This window comes from Electrona antarctica (assembly GCF_951216825.1).
Source record: "Electrona antarctica genome assembly, chromosome: 10".
Lineage (NCBI taxonomy): Eukaryota > Metazoa > Chordata > Actinopteri > Myctophiformes > Myctophidae > Electrona > Electrona antarctica.
Genome location: NC_136791.1, coordinates 7,978,405 through 7,998,988, shown reverse-complemented (window position 1 = coordinate 7,998,988; position 20,584 = coordinate 7,978,405). Strand labels below are relative to the sequence as shown.

General features: G+C 41.2%; 1 protein-coding gene across 1 annotated transcript; it reads right to left on the bottom strand.

Moving 5' to 3' along the window:
- Positions 1-317: 317 nt before the first annotated feature.
- ston1 (stonin 1) lies at positions 318-17,020 on the bottom strand. Its single transcript, XM_079512932.1, has 13 exons — positions 16,695-17,020; positions 12,245-14,184; positions 11,893-12,095; positions 11,474-11,525; positions 8,970-8,986; positions 8,368-8,469; positions 7,600-7,717; positions 6,263-6,324; positions 3,995-4,088; positions 3,390-3,877; positions 1,235-1,546; positions 855-944; positions 318-759 (listed from the first exon to the last, which is right to left on the bottom strand). Exons 2-13 carry the CDS (start codon positions 14,097-14,099, stop codon positions 652-654), a joined length of 3,501 nt encoding a protein of 1,166 aa, XP_079369058.1. The 5' UTR covers positions 14,100-14,184; positions 16,695-17,020; the 3' UTR covers positions 318-651.
- Positions 17,021-20,584: the final 3,564 nt, after the last annotated feature.

The following is a 20,584-nucleotide window of genomic DNA, read 5'->3' as shown; positions in this document are numbered from 1 at the left end:
TACATGTCTCAATGAAAGGGAGACCATCGACAATCAATGCAGATATTCATATTGTATTAACATAATCTACAGTACTACATATTGATCAAATTGTTAATGTTATTCATTAAGCTCCTGATTGCAGCTTTAATTGACAGAGTAGATTAACAGGTTCAACAGACACAGCTTCCATCCAAAAGTGCTACAAACAGCACCGTAAACGCTCCATGAGGGGCCCATTTAGAGCCGCATAATCTCCCGATAGACGACAACTGTTAAATGATTCAATATTCATTTACTTATGTATGTATGAATAATGAGAAACCATGACAAATGGATATCAAAACAGCATTTTTATTTACCATCAAGGCAAGACAACCATACTGCAGGAGACAGGAAAAACGATTTTGGATCGGACTGTGTTTTGCCCCAGGGAAATAAATTAAATTGGCATCTGCAGGAAAATCATTGTTACTTATGTAACAATTAAGTCATGTCCATAAAATAAAATTGACTGGCCATAAGCTAAAATGACTCGAACCTTCACTATAGTGAAGTTACAAATATAAATCCAAAAGTTTCTCTTGCAAAAACGAAAATAAATAGCAAATAGCCTTAATGTTTTTGTATTTTCCCTGTCAACATAATCCGAGTAGACGAATGATTAAGTCATTACCACTCTGCCTCCCCAACAGCTTTGGAAAACACATAGTCCCTGCCTGCATAGGACATTATTCCATCCTTAAAATGGAACTTCCAGCGGTTTTTACTGCGGTGAATCTGTAATTTGAAAAGAATATTTTAATAAATACAGATAACATACACTACAACATACACAAAACATTATAGCCTACAGGAAACCAAGGTGTTCTTACTTTGTCATACTGGCAAACAATCACATTGTCTGTGTCAAAGAGATCTGGAATGTCCTGCTCAATTACATCATCTCCCGAATTCAAAGGATCCTGTTGCCGGAAAGAAAAACGTGGGTAGAATAAAAAAATCAGTTTACTAAACAGCACAGCCAAAGTCAATGCTGAATTTTAGGCAACAATGAACAAGAAATTATTCACTAATTCTGTACATTTAGTATTCCTCCATGGATGGATTTCCTTCCATGGACATTTTAGTGGCAACATCATGAGTATAGAGTTATTTTGTACAACAGCCCCATCTACTGATCGTTCACAATAATAAAAAAAAGGACATTGTTTACTTTGGGACAAGATGGTGATAATTTGTCTTTATCCCATACCTCTTCTTCCTTAAAATCATCAAGCTCATCAGCTCCATCATCACTGCTGGAGGAGAGACTGCTACCGTCACCACTTTCATCCACATTGATCGCCTCTGCATTGATCATACGTAGAAAATCATTTTCTCCCAAAGGAGCTCCATCTTCCTCAATGTCAGAGTCGTCCGCTGGCCCATCCAGCTGAATAATGTCTGACAGGTCAGGGATGCCTGACAGGTCAGGGATGTCCGACAGGTCAGGGATGTCCGACAGGTCAGGGATGCCCGACAGGTCAGGGATGTCTGACAGGTCAGGAATGTAGTCCATCGCTCGCTTTGGAAACAAGAGAAACATGCAGGTGTCATTTGTTATGATGCAATGAAGCTCAAATTTGTGCAAGTCACCCCTATCACTATGGGAGTCAAGATTGCACGCTTTTAAAGTATCTCATTGAGTCATTTATACATACGTACACTTGACTTAACCACTTCTGTATGCCAGGCTGTCCAAATGCAATTAAGTCAATTACATGGCAGCAACTCAAATGGATTTAAACCTAACCTGTGTAGAGTAGACTGTAGTGTTGATTTTGACAGCACATTTTGACTTAGTTTTAGTCAGTCTTTTGAGTAACATTCCATTTAGTTTGTCATATTTTAGTCACCTGAAATGCTTTAGTCTTAGTCTAGTTTTAGTCAACTAAATGTCATGTGATTTTAGCTGACTAAATCTACAGTTGATTTTGTTGATTCAAATGTATTTTGGCTGGCCTTGATGGCGTCGTAATGCCCGATTTTACAATTGGTTGCAATTGTTGAAAATAGCAGATCTACAAGCTCACAATGGTTGCGAGCTTGTAGACCTGCTATTTTCAGAGTGCAACCAAACATGGAATGACTTCCCTTTTAGATCTCTTGTCCACTAGTCCCTCCATAGCATTTTAGTTTATTTGTTGACAAAATTGTCAATGTATTTAGTCTTAGTCATCATAGCTTAGTTTCTATTTCATTTGTAGGCCTATTTAGTTTTTCAGTGAAAAAAGGTAGTCAAACATTTTTTTGTCATAGTTTTAGTCGAAAAATCAATACTGGTAGACTGCAATTTAAACTGTACCAAAATGGGGAAGAAATGTGATCCAAGTGACTTTGAACAAGCTAGTCTGAGAACTTTTGGTTGGTAAAATATTCCAGTGGGTGGCAGTTCTGTGGGCTAAAAGGCCTTGTTGATGCCAGAGGAGAACGGAGCTGACAGAAAGGCAACAGTACCTCAAATAAGCACTCGTTACCACCGAGGTGTACAGAAGAGCATAGCTGAAAGCACACAACACATCAAACCTCGAGGCAGATGGGCTACAGCAGCAGAACACTACACCAGGTGCCACTCCCTGGCAGGTAAGAACAGGAAACTCCAATTCACAAAAGGATAAATGGTAAATGGTGCATTTATATAGCGCCTTTATCCAAGGCGCTTTACATAGATTGTGCATTACATTCACCCATTCACACACACACATTCATACACCGATTGCGGCGGAAGCCATGCAAGGTACCAACCAGCACATCGGGAGCAATTTGGGGTTCAGTGTCTTGCCCAAGGACACTTCGACATGTAGCCAGGAGGAGCCGGGATTCGAACCGCCGACCCGTCCCATGGATCATTGGACGACCTGCTCTACTACCTCTTGAGCCACAGTCGCCCCGGATCACCACATTTGCGCAAAAGATTGGAAAAACTTTGCCTGGTCTGATGAGTCTCCATTTCTGCTATGGCATTCGTTTGGTAGGGTCACGATTTAGTGCCTAAAACATGAAGGAATGGATACATCCTGCCTTGTATCAACGGTTCAGGCCACGTTCAAACTAAGGTCACTTAAATCACCCATCTTCCCCATTCTGTTTTGAATGAGCAGATCGTTTTGACCATTTCTACATGCGTAGATGCATTGAGTTACTGCCATGTATTTGGGCTTGGCTGATTAATTTTTTTTTGTTAACATGTATTTTGTTGGACAGGCTTTCCCAATAAAAGTGACCACTGGGTGTATGTTGAGCTGTTGGCCTTGAACATAAAAGTATGATGATTTGTATCCTTTAATCCCAATGTGCTTAATTTGGCCCAAAAAAAGCCTTAAAAATTATATCCCTATTTTTAAAGACACAATCCTAGTCTAAATTACCTCATTGGGATTTGGAGGGACAACATTTCCTGCTACTGTGGCCTCATCGTCATCACCAATTGTTATCACTTCTTGTGGGATCTCAATCTCACTGGCCATGTACTGCGATAAAGCCTCTCCGGCCTGGACATCAAAATCGACCACGTTGTTGGCCGAGGATGAGGCCATACCCTGCATGGTCAGAGGCTGTGGACGGGGCTCGTTGCCTTGCAAGGAGACGGATGCATGGACAGGCGGCGGCGGCATTTCAGCTCTAGCAACTACACATTGTGGCTGACGAGGTATGAAGGTGGTCGTAGACGACGTAATTGGAACAGAGGTCTTCTGTACTCCTCGAGACGGCATCATGTTAACCACAAGTGGGCCTTTGGCGGCTGACTGAGAGTGAGCGGCCTTCCACTCAGTCACTTTAATTGGGGCTCGCTGACCAGCCTGGCCTACTGGGCCCTGGGTAACCACCACTGGAACATTTACCTTGTAAAGTTGACCTTAGAGAAACAAAGAGTTATATAAAGGACATCATGTTATCAACAAACATGTGAGGGGGAATGGGGGGGGGGGGGGTTGTATTGTATATTTTTCCTTTTAGCATCACTTCGCCTTACCAGAGGCTGTTTGCAGAGTGACTCCGGCTGGTATTTGCACGGGACAGTTCAGGCCAGCAGGAAGAGAGAAAGTAGTAAGGGCGGAAGAGTTGTTCTGCAGTTTAAAATTACGTTAAGATAAAAAAGAAAAAGAATACACATAAACATATATTTAGCTATACACAGTGCAAATATACATCTCTACACGGTGTGTGTGTGTGTGTGTGTGGCAAGCTCTAGCCATATTCTCCTATTGAGATCACCATGTCAGCCAAACAGTAGTTTCAGCAGATAATTTGGTAGGATTCAAGGCTGAGGAGATAGACTGCATAGTGCATACCAAGAAAAGGTCATTGATAGTAGTGTACCCAAAAATAACTTATTTTCTATTAAGTACACACGTCATGAAGCCTTGGATTCATGGAGATTTTGCGTTTAGTTTTTGTCGCATTCCTAAGCTAATAACTAGATGACCCGGGTGAGTAGGAGACTAGAGTCTTCACCGGTCATCAGATTATTGGTTTAGGGATGAGACAAAAAAAACGGAAGAATCTCTGTGAATTCAAGGCTTCATAGGGTTATATAATTGATAGGAAATAAGTCATTTTTCTTGTGTTTAATCAAAAACTATTTTCTCAATGTGATCACTGTACTTCTGTTACCCAACGTAAGCTGTGGAATCAACTTTGTTTTTAACACTACACTTATGTAACATTTTTAGTTAATAAAATGTTTTGTGCAATCTGTGTATCAGAGTATACAATATAACTTATGTATTTGGTCTTCCTGCTCTTCTATGTATTCTGTAGTCTGGTTTGACACTGGTTGACAAGTGGTACTGCCTGGGGGTCAAAATTAAATGTATCCCCAATCAGGCAGGCTCTATAGAGTGTCGCAGTCCCGCCCCCTACCATGGACCAAGAAATTAATCCCAATGCATTTTTCCCATAGACATTTCATAAAGTATTTATTTAAAGACGGTTACGCCACGGACAAAGCCAACTCGAGTCGTGACAACTCATGACAACACAAACAATATTTTGGACCAAACAAATAATTACAAAGAAGAAAAACAACAAAAAAAGTGTTGTAACCTGCCGTTTTTTTCTTCTTTCTAATTATTTTTTCGGCCCCAAAAATTGTGTTTGTTGTCATGATTTGTCACGACTCGAGTTGGCTTTGTCCGCGGCGTAAACGTCTTTAAATAAATACTTTCTGAAATGTCTATGAGGAAAATGAACGGATAATCATTTCCTGGTCCATGGTAGGGGGCGGGACTGCGACGCTCTATACTGTAGGCTCAGTGGTAGACACTTGAGCACTTGAGCAGGGACCCAGTTTGAATCCCAGGTAGGATATGAAAGGTGCAGCGTATAGGTTTAAAGCATCATCAGTACCGTGCATCCAGCGAATACATTACTTAGCCTAGATTCTGTGAATTTTCTAATTTAATTTAAAAAAATAGACTATTTATTTTTATTTGCCAATTTATGAGCTTACAGTAGTATTATTCATTCAGTCAGTCATGGTTTCACTTACCACTGTCCTTTCTTGGTTTCCTCTTTTCTCACTACCAGCCGAATATCGAGACCTCTTCACGTTTCTGGTAGCAACTTAAAGTAGCACGATCAAAATACTCACGCACGTTCAGTCAGTGAAACGCAGACAACCTCATTAACCCATTTAGGCCTGACGTCGAAATTTAAAAAATGTCTTCAAAATCCTGACAGTTTCCTGAAAAACCTTATGTTTCTGTATCAGTGGTTCTCAATATTTCATGTTAAGAATCCCAAAAATTATATGTAATATGCCTCCGCCCCCCATCTGAAAATGTGTTCTTCCAGGGACCCCCCCAGAAGCAAATATTTGAGTTAAAATGTTCAGTCTGTAAGTCTGTAATAATATATATTCAAAGATTTGAGGCACATTTTCACGATTTTTCAAAAATAGCAGACCTACAAGTTGAGCTTGTAGATCTGCTATTTTTCAATAGTTAAAACACCAAAGGGGTTCCCGCACAAAATGGATTAAGGGGGCGGAAAATGTTACGATGCTGCACACTGAATATAGCCGCCACTCACCACCCTCTTTGTTCAGGGCCGTGAGCTGCACATAGATTCTTGCGGATGGACATAAATTGACCTTTGGGAACACCAGTAGCTTGTCTTACATGTTGGTCAAAGTTGTCATCTTGACCTGACATTATTACCCGGCGACAATATAAAACATGCAGGCTAGATGAGGTTTAAGCACCAGGTGCCAACAACATCAGATGGTTTTGCAACTTGCCTTGACAGAATAACTGCGGATATGATGACCAGGGGGCATCTGGTGCACAACTGGTGCTGAAGCTGGGGATACAGATTGAAGACAGCATTTAACACTTTGGTTAGATTAGGATTAGCCTGGCCCATTTTGTATGATTTCTGCTCCTCCCCTGTAGAAAACAACGGAGAACACTGACGTCACCAAATTTGGAGCAACGCCCCTCTGCACTGTTATTGGTTAGCGAAATACAAGTGGGCTTCCTATGCTACATTTTCCAGTGGGTTTCCCCAGGATTTTCATTTGAGCCGAATGCGAACGAAAATAAAAGCCTGGGTACCAAGGCTAGATTAGGTTGAAAATAAACACACCCGTCTCCTTTCTGGACGATTTTAGCCATCCTCACTCACTCGTCCTTAATTGCATGCAATGCTGTTGAACACCTACTGTGTCCTTTGAAGGCTGCAGCCTATGAAAGCTAGACAGTTTGCGTCCTTCGAAGGACACACAGGCTCTGAATTTGGAAAACACATGTTTTTAAAGACCCTGAACACTGATACAGGCGTTTTCACTTTTCACTTGCTCATGCTGATCACACACCTTCAGTAAGGTTGAAGCTGGGTGGAGCAATGCTGACAGTTTTATGACGTCACAAAAAGAACAACAAGGTCAATTGTCCTGCCCTTAACCACTCCCTATTCTGGGTGCAGATGTTTGTGGTAAATAAATAGCCGAACTGCAAGCTCAAAATGCTCTGTGTTGTGAACTTGTTGAATGGCTATTTTTGGCAAAGAGATTTGGCGTAGAGGTATATATACGAGCATACCTAGGGTGCGTTCGGAAATGCGCCCTGAACGCACTAGTGTGCTCTCTTGTCGTTTGTTTATTCAGTGCACTCGGTGCGTTGTCATTCGAAAATCCAGTGCGCTGCGCACCGGGTGTGCCGAGTGCCCGCACTGAGAGACCCTACCCTGAAGCTGGGGTTGTCCAGTGTGAATCGGTGTGATTGCGTCACAGCTGTGGTCGTTCGTAAATAAGGCACACTGAAGGCACTCCGTGACGTCACCGCCCACCACACTCAACAAACTGACCACATTCCCTGTGCGCATTTCCAAACGCACCCCTAGTATAAAGCCCTGGGGTGAGGGGTCAGTGCTTAAGAACAAAACTAACTGGGTTGTGAAGGAGCTGTCAATCAAACCAAGTATAGTGGGAAGAGGTCATGAGAGCCGTGAGAAGAGGTTCAAATCAGCCAGAGTAACTGCCTGCATGAGTGTTCAGGGCCTAATATCCTAGGGCAAATGCGACAGATTAAATTATTTTTAGGTGGTTTTAAATTGAGAATCATGGTTGTACGGTACCTGTGTTATTTGGAGCAGACTGACTGTAGCTGGATGGAAGTTGCAGCACAAAGTTGGAGGGGTTATCTTGCCTTGGGTCATGCATTGCTTTCGACTGCATCATCTTTGACTCCCAAAGCTGTAAGAAAACAATTTAGCAGACACTCTTATCCAGAGTATTTTAAGTGCAAGATCACAGTAAATGGAATGAACAATGCTAGGTTCGCCAGCTGAGCCTGCGGTTCGTGCTGCTGGTGCAGTGGGAGGCTAGCATCGGCCCACCATAACACCTGCCTGTGATGTCTTTCAAATAATTATAAAAAAACTGGAAAAAAATAAAACAAAGTGGAAGTAAAGGCGTGAACCGTATAGTGTACAAATTGCAGAGTAAAAACGAAAGTCCTTCAAAGTAAAGAATATAGCTTTAAGTGCTATTGTTTTGGTTAAAACCAAAACAATTAAAAGGTGATTGCTTAGTATATCGTTTGTAGCAGTCTCCCCAGCTCAAACATGTACATTTTTAGGAGGAGGAGAGTATCCAATTTAATCCAATCAGTATCAATGTTGGCAGTGTTCAGTTCAGGATAGTTCCAATTTTGTCTGCTCTTTTTTTGATTCCATCACTTCATTTCACATTCACGACCTTTCAAAACAACAATGATCCATTTGTATGCTTGTTCGGTTCACGTTGGGTGACTTGGGTGCACATTATTGTAATTCCTGACCCGTTGGCAACTATTTTGACCAGACATGTTATGTTAATAACGAACGAAACGTTGTGCAACTCACATGTCTCAAATTGTCCAGGACACGGCACTCCAGTTCTTCTTCAGAGTACACTTCCCTCATACTCTCTATCACATCATCAATGATGGACAGGTACAGTTTGGACTGAGACAATTGCAGTTCACAAAGATTAAGAATTATTAACTGATAACGGAGACTGACATCACCATGGAAAATTAGCAAACACAGTGGCAGCGGTGGCCGAACGGATAGCGGCGCGGTCTAGATACCGGAAGGTTCCCAGTTCGAATCAGCCGTCCGACACGTTAAAATTACCACCGCTGAAATGCCCTTGAACAAGGCATCAACCACTACGATGAAATGTGTTCTATGAGCAGGGCCTGGCTGGAAACAAGTTCTTGAGCTTAGCCCAGATACCCTGGGTAAATATAGATTTCATTTCATTTCAACCATCTATAGGTTGGACATACGGAACTCTACTAAAACGACTCAAATATAGATACATTGTTCGACTATAGTATATATAGCTAAACATAAGCTCTGCTTACCACTGTTGTATTTGTCAACATCACTCAGAGTATTAAGAGAAAGAAAGGGAAATGTGACTGGACTGCAATATCCAAGTGTAAAACAAACACACTGACTTTTCGTTTGTGCGACACTTTTGTGTGACACAGGTGTCAGCAATTAGCCACAGGATGACACAGCGGGTGCCCAGAGATGACGTCATAAGTTTGTTGCATAGAGTTCTATGGTTATTTTTATTATTGTATGTTATTGTATTTGTGTTTCTGTTTATTTGTCCTGTTTTTCCTGTGCTATATTTTATAACTGAATTGTCTAATATATTTCTTCTCAATAATAAAAAATAAAAAAGGGGAAAATGGGGGGAAAGCATTGATACGTAAACGTATTCAAACACTTGTCAAAATGTGACTGTATGACTGACTCACATCTTAATGACAGCCTCAGACTGGCAATCACTAACTATGAACCAGATTTCAAAACGCTCGCAGATAATGTGCAGTCACAGCAGTCTCATTAAAGGTGGGCTGACCCTGAGAGTATTGTATCAGTCACCATAACTGTTCAAATACCGTATATGCATTTGTCATTTGAACATCTGTAAATGTGAATATTCATCGAACTGATAAACTAAATATTGTGCTATATAGGCTAAGCAATTCATTTCATGTCCTTTGCGTTTTGTTTTATTTAAAAAAAACTCAAATAAGATAATATATGTATATTTCTAATACATTTGTCTTAATATTTAGGCATTCATTATATAACTATCAGTATGTATTCTTAAACTAGTCTCTGGATGTGTGCACATGCATTGAGCCTGTCAGAAATCGCAAAAAACAAGTGTTTTTTTAAACAAATGTTTGTGGTAGATCATGGCTTACAATTTGGAATAAAATGGGCTCTTGCAGGCTTGAAAAGGTTGGTTACCACTGGGCCCTATGCTATGCCTATAGGCTATTTAGGGAAATTAAGTGTGATTTGAGCCACCTTTCTAAATATTATATTCAAAACAATGAAGTGTGTGTGTGAGAGTGCAGACAGCATTTTTTTTACTCCACATGATCATTTATATGAAGAGTAACAGAAGGCATACAAATTGTTTCACTTTTGACATAAATATACCAGTTGCTACTTGTCAAGTCACGTCATACAAATCAAATCACTTGTAGACTGATGAGAGCTTTCTTTCTTGTTTAAACAAGTCAGACAATTCCACTCAGATTAGAGGCAATGGGTCATATGCTTTTTTTATTTAAATAAGTAGTAGTCCTCCACCAACCTTCAGAAAATGAGTCCAAAAGTTGAATGAAAGATAAACAACAAACTTGTTTTTGTAAATTATTTTCATTTACAAAAGCAATTTTAATGTTTTTTCTGAACATAAATTATGTTTATCTTGTGATGCTCATTTTTATCTTGCATTCAAGTTTAACTATTTTATGAAGGTTGCCCATCATTCTGGAGGGGAGTGCATATGATCCAAATACAAGCTTACATTCTATATAAACTGTTAATTTTACAATTAATAAAGTAATTAGTTAAATGTAAAGTGCTAGGCAAAGGTTACTTGCTCAACCAGTCTAGAATAATTCAAGCTTAGTATAAGTATCTGTTCATGTCTGTAAGACATTCCACCAAGGCTGTGTGATTCAAGGTTTCCCCTGCCACTTAGTTGCCAGAGCAAAACTTTATTCTCTTCTGCAGCAGCAACTTTCTTTATGCTCAATTTTACATCTCCGATCATTTCATTGTGTGTTTGGGAGTGAAATTGTTTGTTAATTCATGAACTAGAAAATCACAGACAACTCATCTGGTGTCAAATAATCGTCATAGAAATTGGCCTTCGATGATACATGATATCCAAACGTCAACAAGCTCAGTAAGACAGTAAAGCCCTATTCATAAGCCAGTTTTAGGTGATAAGGTGAGTCTCTTATCACCGCAGCATGACGTCATGTTGTCGTTTCCGGTGGTCACCTTATCACCTAAAGTATGAATAGACCTTAACACGAAGATGTAGTATTAACAGCAGGAGTACTGCGGCCTATACTGTAAAAGAATGGTGCATGTTTTTGCACTCACTGTGTGGTCATGTGTGTCTAATGGTTCTTGTCTCAAGAGGCTTGTTCTGTCAGGACGGTAAACTCTTAGGCTTTGTTCAGACTGCACGCACATCTGATTTGTTTCTCAAATCTAAAGGAGGACTGACTGTCCACACTGTTAATTGGAATTCATCAGATTGGAAAATAGCAGATTTGTTTTCTTCTTCTGTTCAGACTTGATCAAACCAATCTGAATAGGTCTAAAAACGGATATGTGCCACCAGTCTGAACATAGCCTTAATCTCTTTAAGCATATAGGTGTCGATAGCCATCAATGTTTTTGAAAAAAGGGTATTTTTGTAAAATTGTCCATTTCTGTTCATCAAAGATAGGGATGCCAGGTTGAAAGTGGTTAAGAAATGACAGGAGAAACCCTGATGTGATTCCATGTATTTGACAATCCAATATAGAAGCACAGTCTTTTATCTTATTGTTCCCGATCCCTTTTCTGCATGATAACGACTTGGCAAATGTCTTGGCCCAGAGGAGCAACTGCTGAAGAAATCACTGGGTCATACAGCCAGACTGCCTCTGTGTTTCTGTTTCAATCCACTTCTTCTCTATCTCCACCTAATGGGACAGATGAATATCACAAATCATGTAGGTTAATATCACAAATCTGTCATGCAGGAATGTTGTATCTCCATATTTTATCTTTTGAAGTTTTGTTTTTGTTTTTCAGAAATTAATGGCCTTATATTGTGTCACAAAGATGTGAAAATAGCCCGTCTACAAGGTCACAAGGATTTTGATATAGGGATGCCAGGTTGAAAGTTAAGTCTGTCTGTGGGTTTTATAAATATTTAAGCAATGAAACATATTAACAAGCTTGTGATTAAATAATAACTATATTGAAAAGTAAGTTTAGTTTTGGACATGTACAAGGCAAAAAAAATAAAAAAATAAACTGTTGACGTATGTATATCAGACATCTTACCTGACAGTGATACCGTGTCCAGCTGGTCACATTCTTCTGAGGCTGGATGTCATTTACTGTGCCCAGCGACTTGATCCTTGTCTGTGACACAACTGCTCCCATAATTTCACATTCCATGGTGACAAAAGGGTACCAATCACTTGGGATTTCCTGATCTGACCCCAGCTCCAGCTTGCAGGAGAATGAATGGGGATGATCCACTGCTGCCCATGAGAACAAAGAAAACGCATGCAGTTATCGTATCGTACCACTAAGTGGCACACATATTATCTCAGGAAGCTATGAGAAGGCAAGTTCCAAGTGACTTGTAATGATGTTTAACATTAAGACCTTGCGGAAATGGATGTCTTACCTGTATTCTTCGCAGGCAGTCTGTCAATACTCCAGACGATAGCTGAATATGCATTCTCGTACTTGACTGTGCCAATCGACACCTGCATGACGGGCTGAGACTCCGCAGCACTGACTGAGCCCAAGCAGGCGTTTCTGTTCATACGAGCCTTTAGTGACCTCTGTCGCAGTAAGGCCACTGTTCGTGACACTTTGATCCAGTCACCTGGCACCGGTACACGGATCACTGCATTCTCGCAGAGTGGCTGCATGTCAGAGGTTCCTGCAAAGGATGCCGACATGTTCAGGAAAGCCTGGAGCTCCACATAGGCACCTTGTACAGTGACCACAGCCTTGACTGAGAAAGGCAGCTCTGTGCATCCTAACGCTACGGTTTTGTATCGCATCAGTTCCACCCTACAAGCATCAGGGGGGGAGAATTTAACGAGACGGGACCTCTGAAATTCCACCTCATTGATGCATTTGTGAAAGTGGACGTCTGCGATCTCCATCCAGATCTCGTTATCCTCCTCAGATCCATAACTGGAGTCAAACCGGAGTAGCCCCAGGTCATTAAGTGCCAGGAAACAATCAGCGTCCTCACTTAGAAAAGCTAGGCAATGAATCTGTGTGAAGGCCACTCGTTCCATGACTCCACCAGCTTTATCCAGCTGTACCCACATGTGATCCGTGATCTGCAGCGACAGTTCCTGTTCCTCGTAATGGCGTCTTTGTGGGTGAGGTGTAGACAACTTAAAGATCTCCTCTTCCATGGCGACCAGCAGGTCCTCCATATCGCCATGCTCCGTAGTACCAAACTTGAGCAGCTGCTCGATCTCGGCCTCGTGCGTCACCTCCAACTTGGGATGGTAGCGTTTCTTCTCTACGTACGAGAAATGTTCCACCTTTACAGAGAGGATCTTGCGGGACTCGCCGTAACTCTCCAGCTTAAGCTCGGAAAGCCTGCATTGCGGAAGGAGCTGGAACTCCTTGAATGGCTTCTCCAGCCCTCGCTCGTAGTACATCTGCAGCACGCCGCCCGGGAGAAGGCGCAGGAAGATTGGGCCCCACTGTCGAGAGGACATGCGGTTCTTTTTTTCTGGGATCCTGAGCATCAAAGACCAGCCGTCTCTCTTCTGGCTACGGAACAGACCTTGGGGAACAAACCGCGATGGACCCTGCCTCACCTCCTTGCTCGTTGGATCTGTTTTGCAACTTAGCTTTCTCTCACCATCTCTTACTGTCTCTGCTTCATCATCCTCTGCCCGAAGCCCCTCCAGCTTGTGGCAAATGTAAGAGTAGGAGCTCTGGATTTGGTCACGCGGTGGCTCAGCACCATCTTTAGTCCGAATAAAGAAACGTGGCAGGCTGGTCTCACATTCTGAATCTGAAGAGGAGCTCCCCACATCAACTCCATGGCCAGCCCCCTCCCAGAAGGGGTTGAAGTGTCCCGAGTCTCCCTGGAAAGAAGTGAAAGGGTTTGATCCATCTGACGGTTTGTTCAGGACCTGTGGACTGTCCTCTGGGCCTGGAGAGGACATGGATATGGCAGATGTGCTGGAAAAACTGTGGGACACATTGTTCGTTTCCCATGAACCATAGTGAAACGGGGAGGCAGTGCTGGGATTCGCACTCACTGGAGTGCAGAAGGGAGTGTTGCATGGCACACAAGAACTTCCATTAAGACCTGAATGTATTTGAGGGGATTCCAGGGAACTGTTGAAGCTCCAGGACGGATCTCTGGGAGGGAGAACCAGCTTCAGACCATTAGGACGGGGTATTGATCCTTTGTTTGACCCTGATGAAGACAGGGGTTTCTGAGGGGAGGACAAGGGTGTGCTCTCATCATCAAATGTCACCCAGTTTGAGTTGTTCATTGCGGAGATTGTCTGGAGACCAGGTTCAAAACAACAGTTCTGCCTTTGCTGGCTTAATCCTCACGCTCATCAGAGGCCCACGTGTCTGTAAGAGAACAAATTGACATAATTTAGTACCATGCAATATGCGAGTACACATCTGTAATCTTCCTGTGATACTTTTCACATTGTAATGTACATAGGCTATTATGGAGATAATCCAATTTGCAGATGATTCAAAAAAGGCTATGCAATTCCTAGGTAATCTGGGATAGATCAAAGTTGATTTGTTTCAAAAATCAACTTTTTATTTATGTATATTTTATGTTTATTTACACAACTGAGGTCAAGATTTAAAAGCTTTAACAAGTGATCTTTAATCAATTGACAAGTTAAATTGCTATAGTTAATGTTCAAAGACTCTTCAAAGTGAATTTAAGAGTCAAGATGCTTCTGAAAATGCCAAGCCTTTATTACTTGGTAAACCTACTCTAAAAAAGTACTTCTGTGGGGAAAACCGCTGCATACAATTAACCAGTATGCAGTGAACTGTGAGAACTAGGCTACAGGGCAGAACAGCTGGTGCTGCATGAGGCTTTGGAGGGGACCACAGCTGGCTGAATATGGGACACGCTACTGTGCACTGTAATACCAGAGACAATTATTTGTTGTAGAAAGCTTTGTGCAATACATACTACCTCTAAATCTTCTCATCCCATCAGAGTAACAAAAAAATGTCTTATGCTGAAATGAGAAATACCCCAGGTACTATTAGGCTACCACAAGAGGCAGAGAGTAAACATTGAAATGCTATCTTGCTATTAATTCTCTTGCTAATCATTCACCGCATAGTCAAAATAACTGTCAGCCTTTGATGTGTTGGCAACATGGCAAGCACCACCAGGCACTTGGGCCACAGAGGCAGGCACTTAAAAAAGTGTTATTTACTAAAACCACATCTCAGAGATAGGCTATATGAGAAATTAGTTGAATGTGTAAAGCCACAATTACAGCCTCTTCACTCCTTTCATGATTTTCATCACAGCCTTGCATGAAGACAACCACCAGTCATCCCCCTATAGCTACGAATAAACAGACAACCAGTCATCCCCCTATAGCTACTGATAAACAGACAACCAGTCACCCCCCTATAGCTACGGATAAACAGACAACCAGTCATCCCCCTATAGCTACGGATAAACAGACAACCAGTCACCCCCCTATAGCTACGGATAAACAGGAAACCAAGAGCTCAGATTCTGGGTCATGTGCTGGAAATGCATCATACAAAGCCTGGAGGAGCATGTCTGTCGCTCACCGAAAATAACTGATTTTCAGCTGAACAACGTGACACAATGAGTCATGTTCATTTATTTTTCTTTCTTTTTTGTCCAATTCAAAATCAGTTATTTCCAGTGGTCAATGGCAGACAAATACTGCCACTCCTCTCCCCATCTTATTATAGTCACTTGACTGGTTCTGAGAGGCCAAGAAGAAAAGGTGAGGTCACCCAGCCTTATTGTACCGAGGAGGCCCCACTACACACCCCACTTCCAGTGCAGTGAGTCGACTCAAGTGGAGGAAGCAGCGAAATGAGAGGTTGCTGCATCTAGACTAGAGGACAAATGAGACATTCCACACATTCCTTGGGGACGAGGAGCTTTCACACAGGAAATACCAGCCTACTCTATTCCTCACAAGTATTATCTTAATTACTTTTTTTTTTTTTTATAACATTTCAAGAAACAAATGGTCTTTCTCTTATATCATCACTGCCTAACTAACCAAATGTGCACCTTTGAAGACAGAAGTTACAAACCTCAACAGCAGTGATTATTATTAATTTATTGGGTTATGATTTAATATGTCTAATTAACAGTATGTGCATGTGTCAATATTGTCAATTTGAACTATACAACAACGACCAATAAAGCAATCCAAAAACATAACAGCTTGCATGTTAGTTGTGCGCAGCTGCTACAAACCTCACATTTAGCCCAGAGATGCAATGACTGGAGAAATCGAATGGTAATGGATGTGTGGCATAATTGTGTCAGCTGTTGCGTGGCACTCGCTCACTCAATAACTTCACAGCTTGTTTTCAAAAGAGGAAAACTCGATTCACGCGTAAAGATCGAGAAATTCATGGTGTGAAAGTAGCCTAGGAGCGACATCTGTAAAGAAGTTGTGTAAGCCAATAACTTAACTAATAGTAATAATCTAAAATAACTAAATCATTTTACCAAAACATTGTAACTAAAAACACCCAGATAGTGGCACAATGTAGGCTACAGATCATTTTTTAGAGACACAACACAACAGTCAAGGCCTGTCGTAGATCTCACCACTCTTGGCACAGAAATCGCCGTTGTTTTGATGTTCAATCTTTGTGTAAACTCTGGTTCGACCGCCGTTACATTGTAGATGTTTCAAATCTGACAATGTATCCATTCATTTAAAGCAACAACAGGACTGACAACATGTTTTACCTAACTTCTGCAATAGGCTAGAGTGCGGACCCAAAATACTTATTTTTTTTTAAGTTTGTTGTAGTCTGTAAGTGTTGCAGTTTCAGTATAAAAAAAAAGATGGGACAAAAAACGAAACAATACTCACAGATACATACACGACTGTAGGCTATGATATCAGCTCATGACTACCGGTACCTCGGTTTAGAGTCAGAGCACATCTTGATTTCTGATGTCGGGCGATTTTCCTCAAAATGGCAGAGCAGCGGAAAAGCTGGGGAGTTGTTATAATAGCTGTGCAGAGTTGTGGTCCGTGCTGGAACGGGACAGAGCGGGACAGGACAGCCCTGTCAAGGAGGAATACACTGTTACCGAACGGCCTGTAGGAGGAGGAATAGGATGATGAACTCTACTCCTCCCTCACTCACTTCATTAGCGTGTGGCCGGTTAAAGGGCCACTAAATGTTTTCTTCAGTGTCGGAAGAAGTGGCTACTACTATTAGTCCGTGAGCCAGGGGGGTTGGTCTGTACCATCTGGCTGAATAAGGCTCATAGTGATTTTTGTGAAGGTATACATGTCTAGAGTTAGAAAATATGTGATAGCATTGCACCCGTGGTAGCTTTATGAGTGCTATCATGCATTTTATTTTATAACACTAGGCGAAAATTGCATGGATCAATATGAGAAAAAAAATAGTAATACACCCCCCAAAAATGATAGAAAAGGTTTTTCCAATTGGTTCTGGTACCTCTAGGCATGCTTAAGAATATACTGAAAATATAGGAAAATATACATTTTCAAGATGGCGTCCAATATGGCTGCCAGGAGCTTAAAATGGCTATAACATCATTATTTGGGGGTTTAGGACTAAAGGAATGTGGCTGAATCAGTGAAAGTGATCAGTTAATTATAGGGATGTGCCGATGAGACAGTTTGGCCGATATCGATATCCGATATAATTAATTGCTGTTATGGCCGATAACCAATATTACCAATGTCGATCTCATTCTGTATTGAAAGATTATAATTTTGTCTATTCTGAAAAATACATGTAACAGGGTGTCTGCACTGCAGGCTTAGGCAAGTCACATCTAACTTAAATACCTTTATAATATTGTGAGCTTGTAGATCTGTTCAAACTGTTACTTTGGGCTTGTTTATCTGTAAAGACAGACCGATTCATTAATTTAATTATTTTCATTTTTTTATTTATTCCAAACATGTTAAAATATAAATGAGAAAAGACAAAGGAAATAAACGTCCAAAAATAATAATAATAATGATCTTTCATAATCCTTAACTTATGTTTATGTTCGAAAGTCGGGCAGATACTGGCACTGAGGAGGATATTGGAAGGGGTATGGGAGCGCAACCTGTCAGCGGTGATCACATTCATTGACTTCCAAAAGGCTTTCGACACCATCCACCGGGGGAAACTCATGAGTATTCTACGTGCCTACGGAGTTCCAGAAAAGTTGGTCCAGATGATAGAGTCAAGCTACAGCCAGACTCGAGCCAAGGTCCAAGTTCGGCCTCAAGCTCAATACCAAGAAAACAAAGGTAATGACAGTCAACACAGAGGACAAAACCATTGCCACTGCAGACGGGACGGTGCTCGAGCGAGTCGAGGACTTCAAGTACCTCGGGGCCTGGACTGCCTCAACTGAAAAGGATCTGAAGGTTCGGAGAGCACTTGCCTGGAAAGCCTTGCACGGGATGAGGAGAGTGTGGAAATCAGACATGGGAGAAGACCTAAGAGGCGGCTGTTCATAGATACTGTCGAGACATGGACCCTCACAGTACAACAGGAAAAATCCCTGGATGGAGTCTACACAAGAATGCTACGAATGGCACTAGGTGTCACATCAGAAATGTGGACCTCTTCTATGGGGACCTACCACGGGTCACGGACAAAGTCAGAGAGAGAAGGATGAGGCTGGCAGGGCACTGCGTCAGGTACCCAGAACTTGAGGCAAGTAAATTGACTATGGGAGCCAAACCCAGGGCAAAGCCAAGGGGGGGAAAGAAGCGTACCACCTATGTAGACGTGCTGCGGCGCGACAGCTTGGCTAACAACACTGCAGAGCTCAATAACCTGATGTTGGATAGGACATTGTGGAGGGCAGCGATCCAGGAATCCCGAGTTGGTGTTGGCTAGACCTCACTCTCGCAGTTACTATGTTCGAAAAAGGAGTAGGGAAAAGTTTATTGAAAAACGTAATCGGTCTGATTAATCAAACCGATGCCGATTAATCTAAAAACAACTCAAATCGTCCGATACCGATGTGTTTGCCGATTAATCTCCCATCACTAGTTAATTATGTATTGCCAAATCCAAAATGGTGTCCATACCACACCCAAAGTGATGTTCTATTGTACTGCATTATGTAAAAACATTACAATTACAAAATGGAACAGAATAACTGTCACATAAAATCAATTTCTTATAAGTAGGTCAATCTTATGTGCTAAAGGTCAGGTCAATGTCTGTCTCATAAGCAGGTGTGTCCAAGCATGCAGGAGATACAGTATGGTCACTGGTTTACATGCACAGTATTCACCTTACCATTGATATGCAGCTGTTTGTTGTTGTAACCTACAGCAGGGGTATTCAACTAGATTGAACTGTAGAATGATGGTGTGTGGGGGGCCGCACAGCGTGCACGCTTTACTGAAAATGTGGGGGTTCTCAAAATGCATTTGTGCTCAAACACAAAGATGTATACATTTGTGCACAGTAATGAGCAGGATAATATGACTATACAGCTATATGTTACCATAGAATAGATGTAGACCTATTTGACAGTGCATAAACATAATTGCCTTGACATTAACGACCTTCAATGGGACAGTCCTTTGCAACCTCATATCCATGTGCAAAGGCAAGATCAGAGCACAAAATACTTTGCTGGCAGGGAACTTCCCAGACTACCCTGATGTGCTGGGTGAGTTGGGTGTCACAATGTAACAATCTGTTGCTGCTGTTGTACCACGACAGTTGTACTCATATACAAGTGGAATGTGGCAGACCACCAAGCTCAATTTGAAAGTTCAGGTGATGTCACACAATTTGGATGGGAGATCCACATTTTGCTAAGGGTGACCTGACACCTGATGAGATGTTGAAGCTACAAATGAGAAGTGATGTTGATAATAAAGAGACGATGAGGTAGATCAGGATTTGGGTAAGATATTGCTGCCAATCAGGAGGGCTAGGGGGATGTGGTGGGTTGATTTTATGTTCCTGATTATGAGTTGAAGCTTACAGATATTGAATGTAGTTGCAAAAGATAAATATTATCATATTTTCTTATGCTATTATTACAAATGTATAAGTATAAGTTGTTATAGAAATAGAAATAGTTGTTTCTGTTTCATTGACCAGACCTTTAACATGTGAGATTGACCTGATATAAAGGCCTTTTTTGATTATGCCAATTACCAAAGTTTGGGCAACCAAGCTAAAAATGTCCCCAAATACAAATCAACAACAAAAACGTAATATGAAACAGCATTATTAGGTTTGGTATTGAACAGATAGAAGTGTCAAATGGACTAAAAGGTGATGTAATGGTGAACGGAAAGTTATCTTATGCATTACTTACACTGTACACTTACACTATATTTAGTTTATTGAATTTCATAAAACATTTCATTAGAATTTATGTTCTAAGATGGTTTTAAATATTTACAGTTATTTACAGAGGGAACCTTTGTGCTGCATCTTTCATGAAAACAGAAGTACGTCTCATGTAATATATAGTCCCTATATGTTGTCTCTCCTGTAATAGATAACATTTCTAGATGTTATCAGAGAAATATATAGAAATATATAGTCTGAGCTGTATCCCAACCATTCTTCAAAGATATATGATCAATAATAGGAGAGAACCATCAGTTTGAAGTAGAATGCTCCATTCGGATTTTGAAAATTGAGTTTTGGCATGTGGTTATAAATGGAGTGATAACACACAGAAAGCTACCACAGATGCAATGCTATCACATTTTTCCTAGCACTAGGGATGTATACCTTCCCA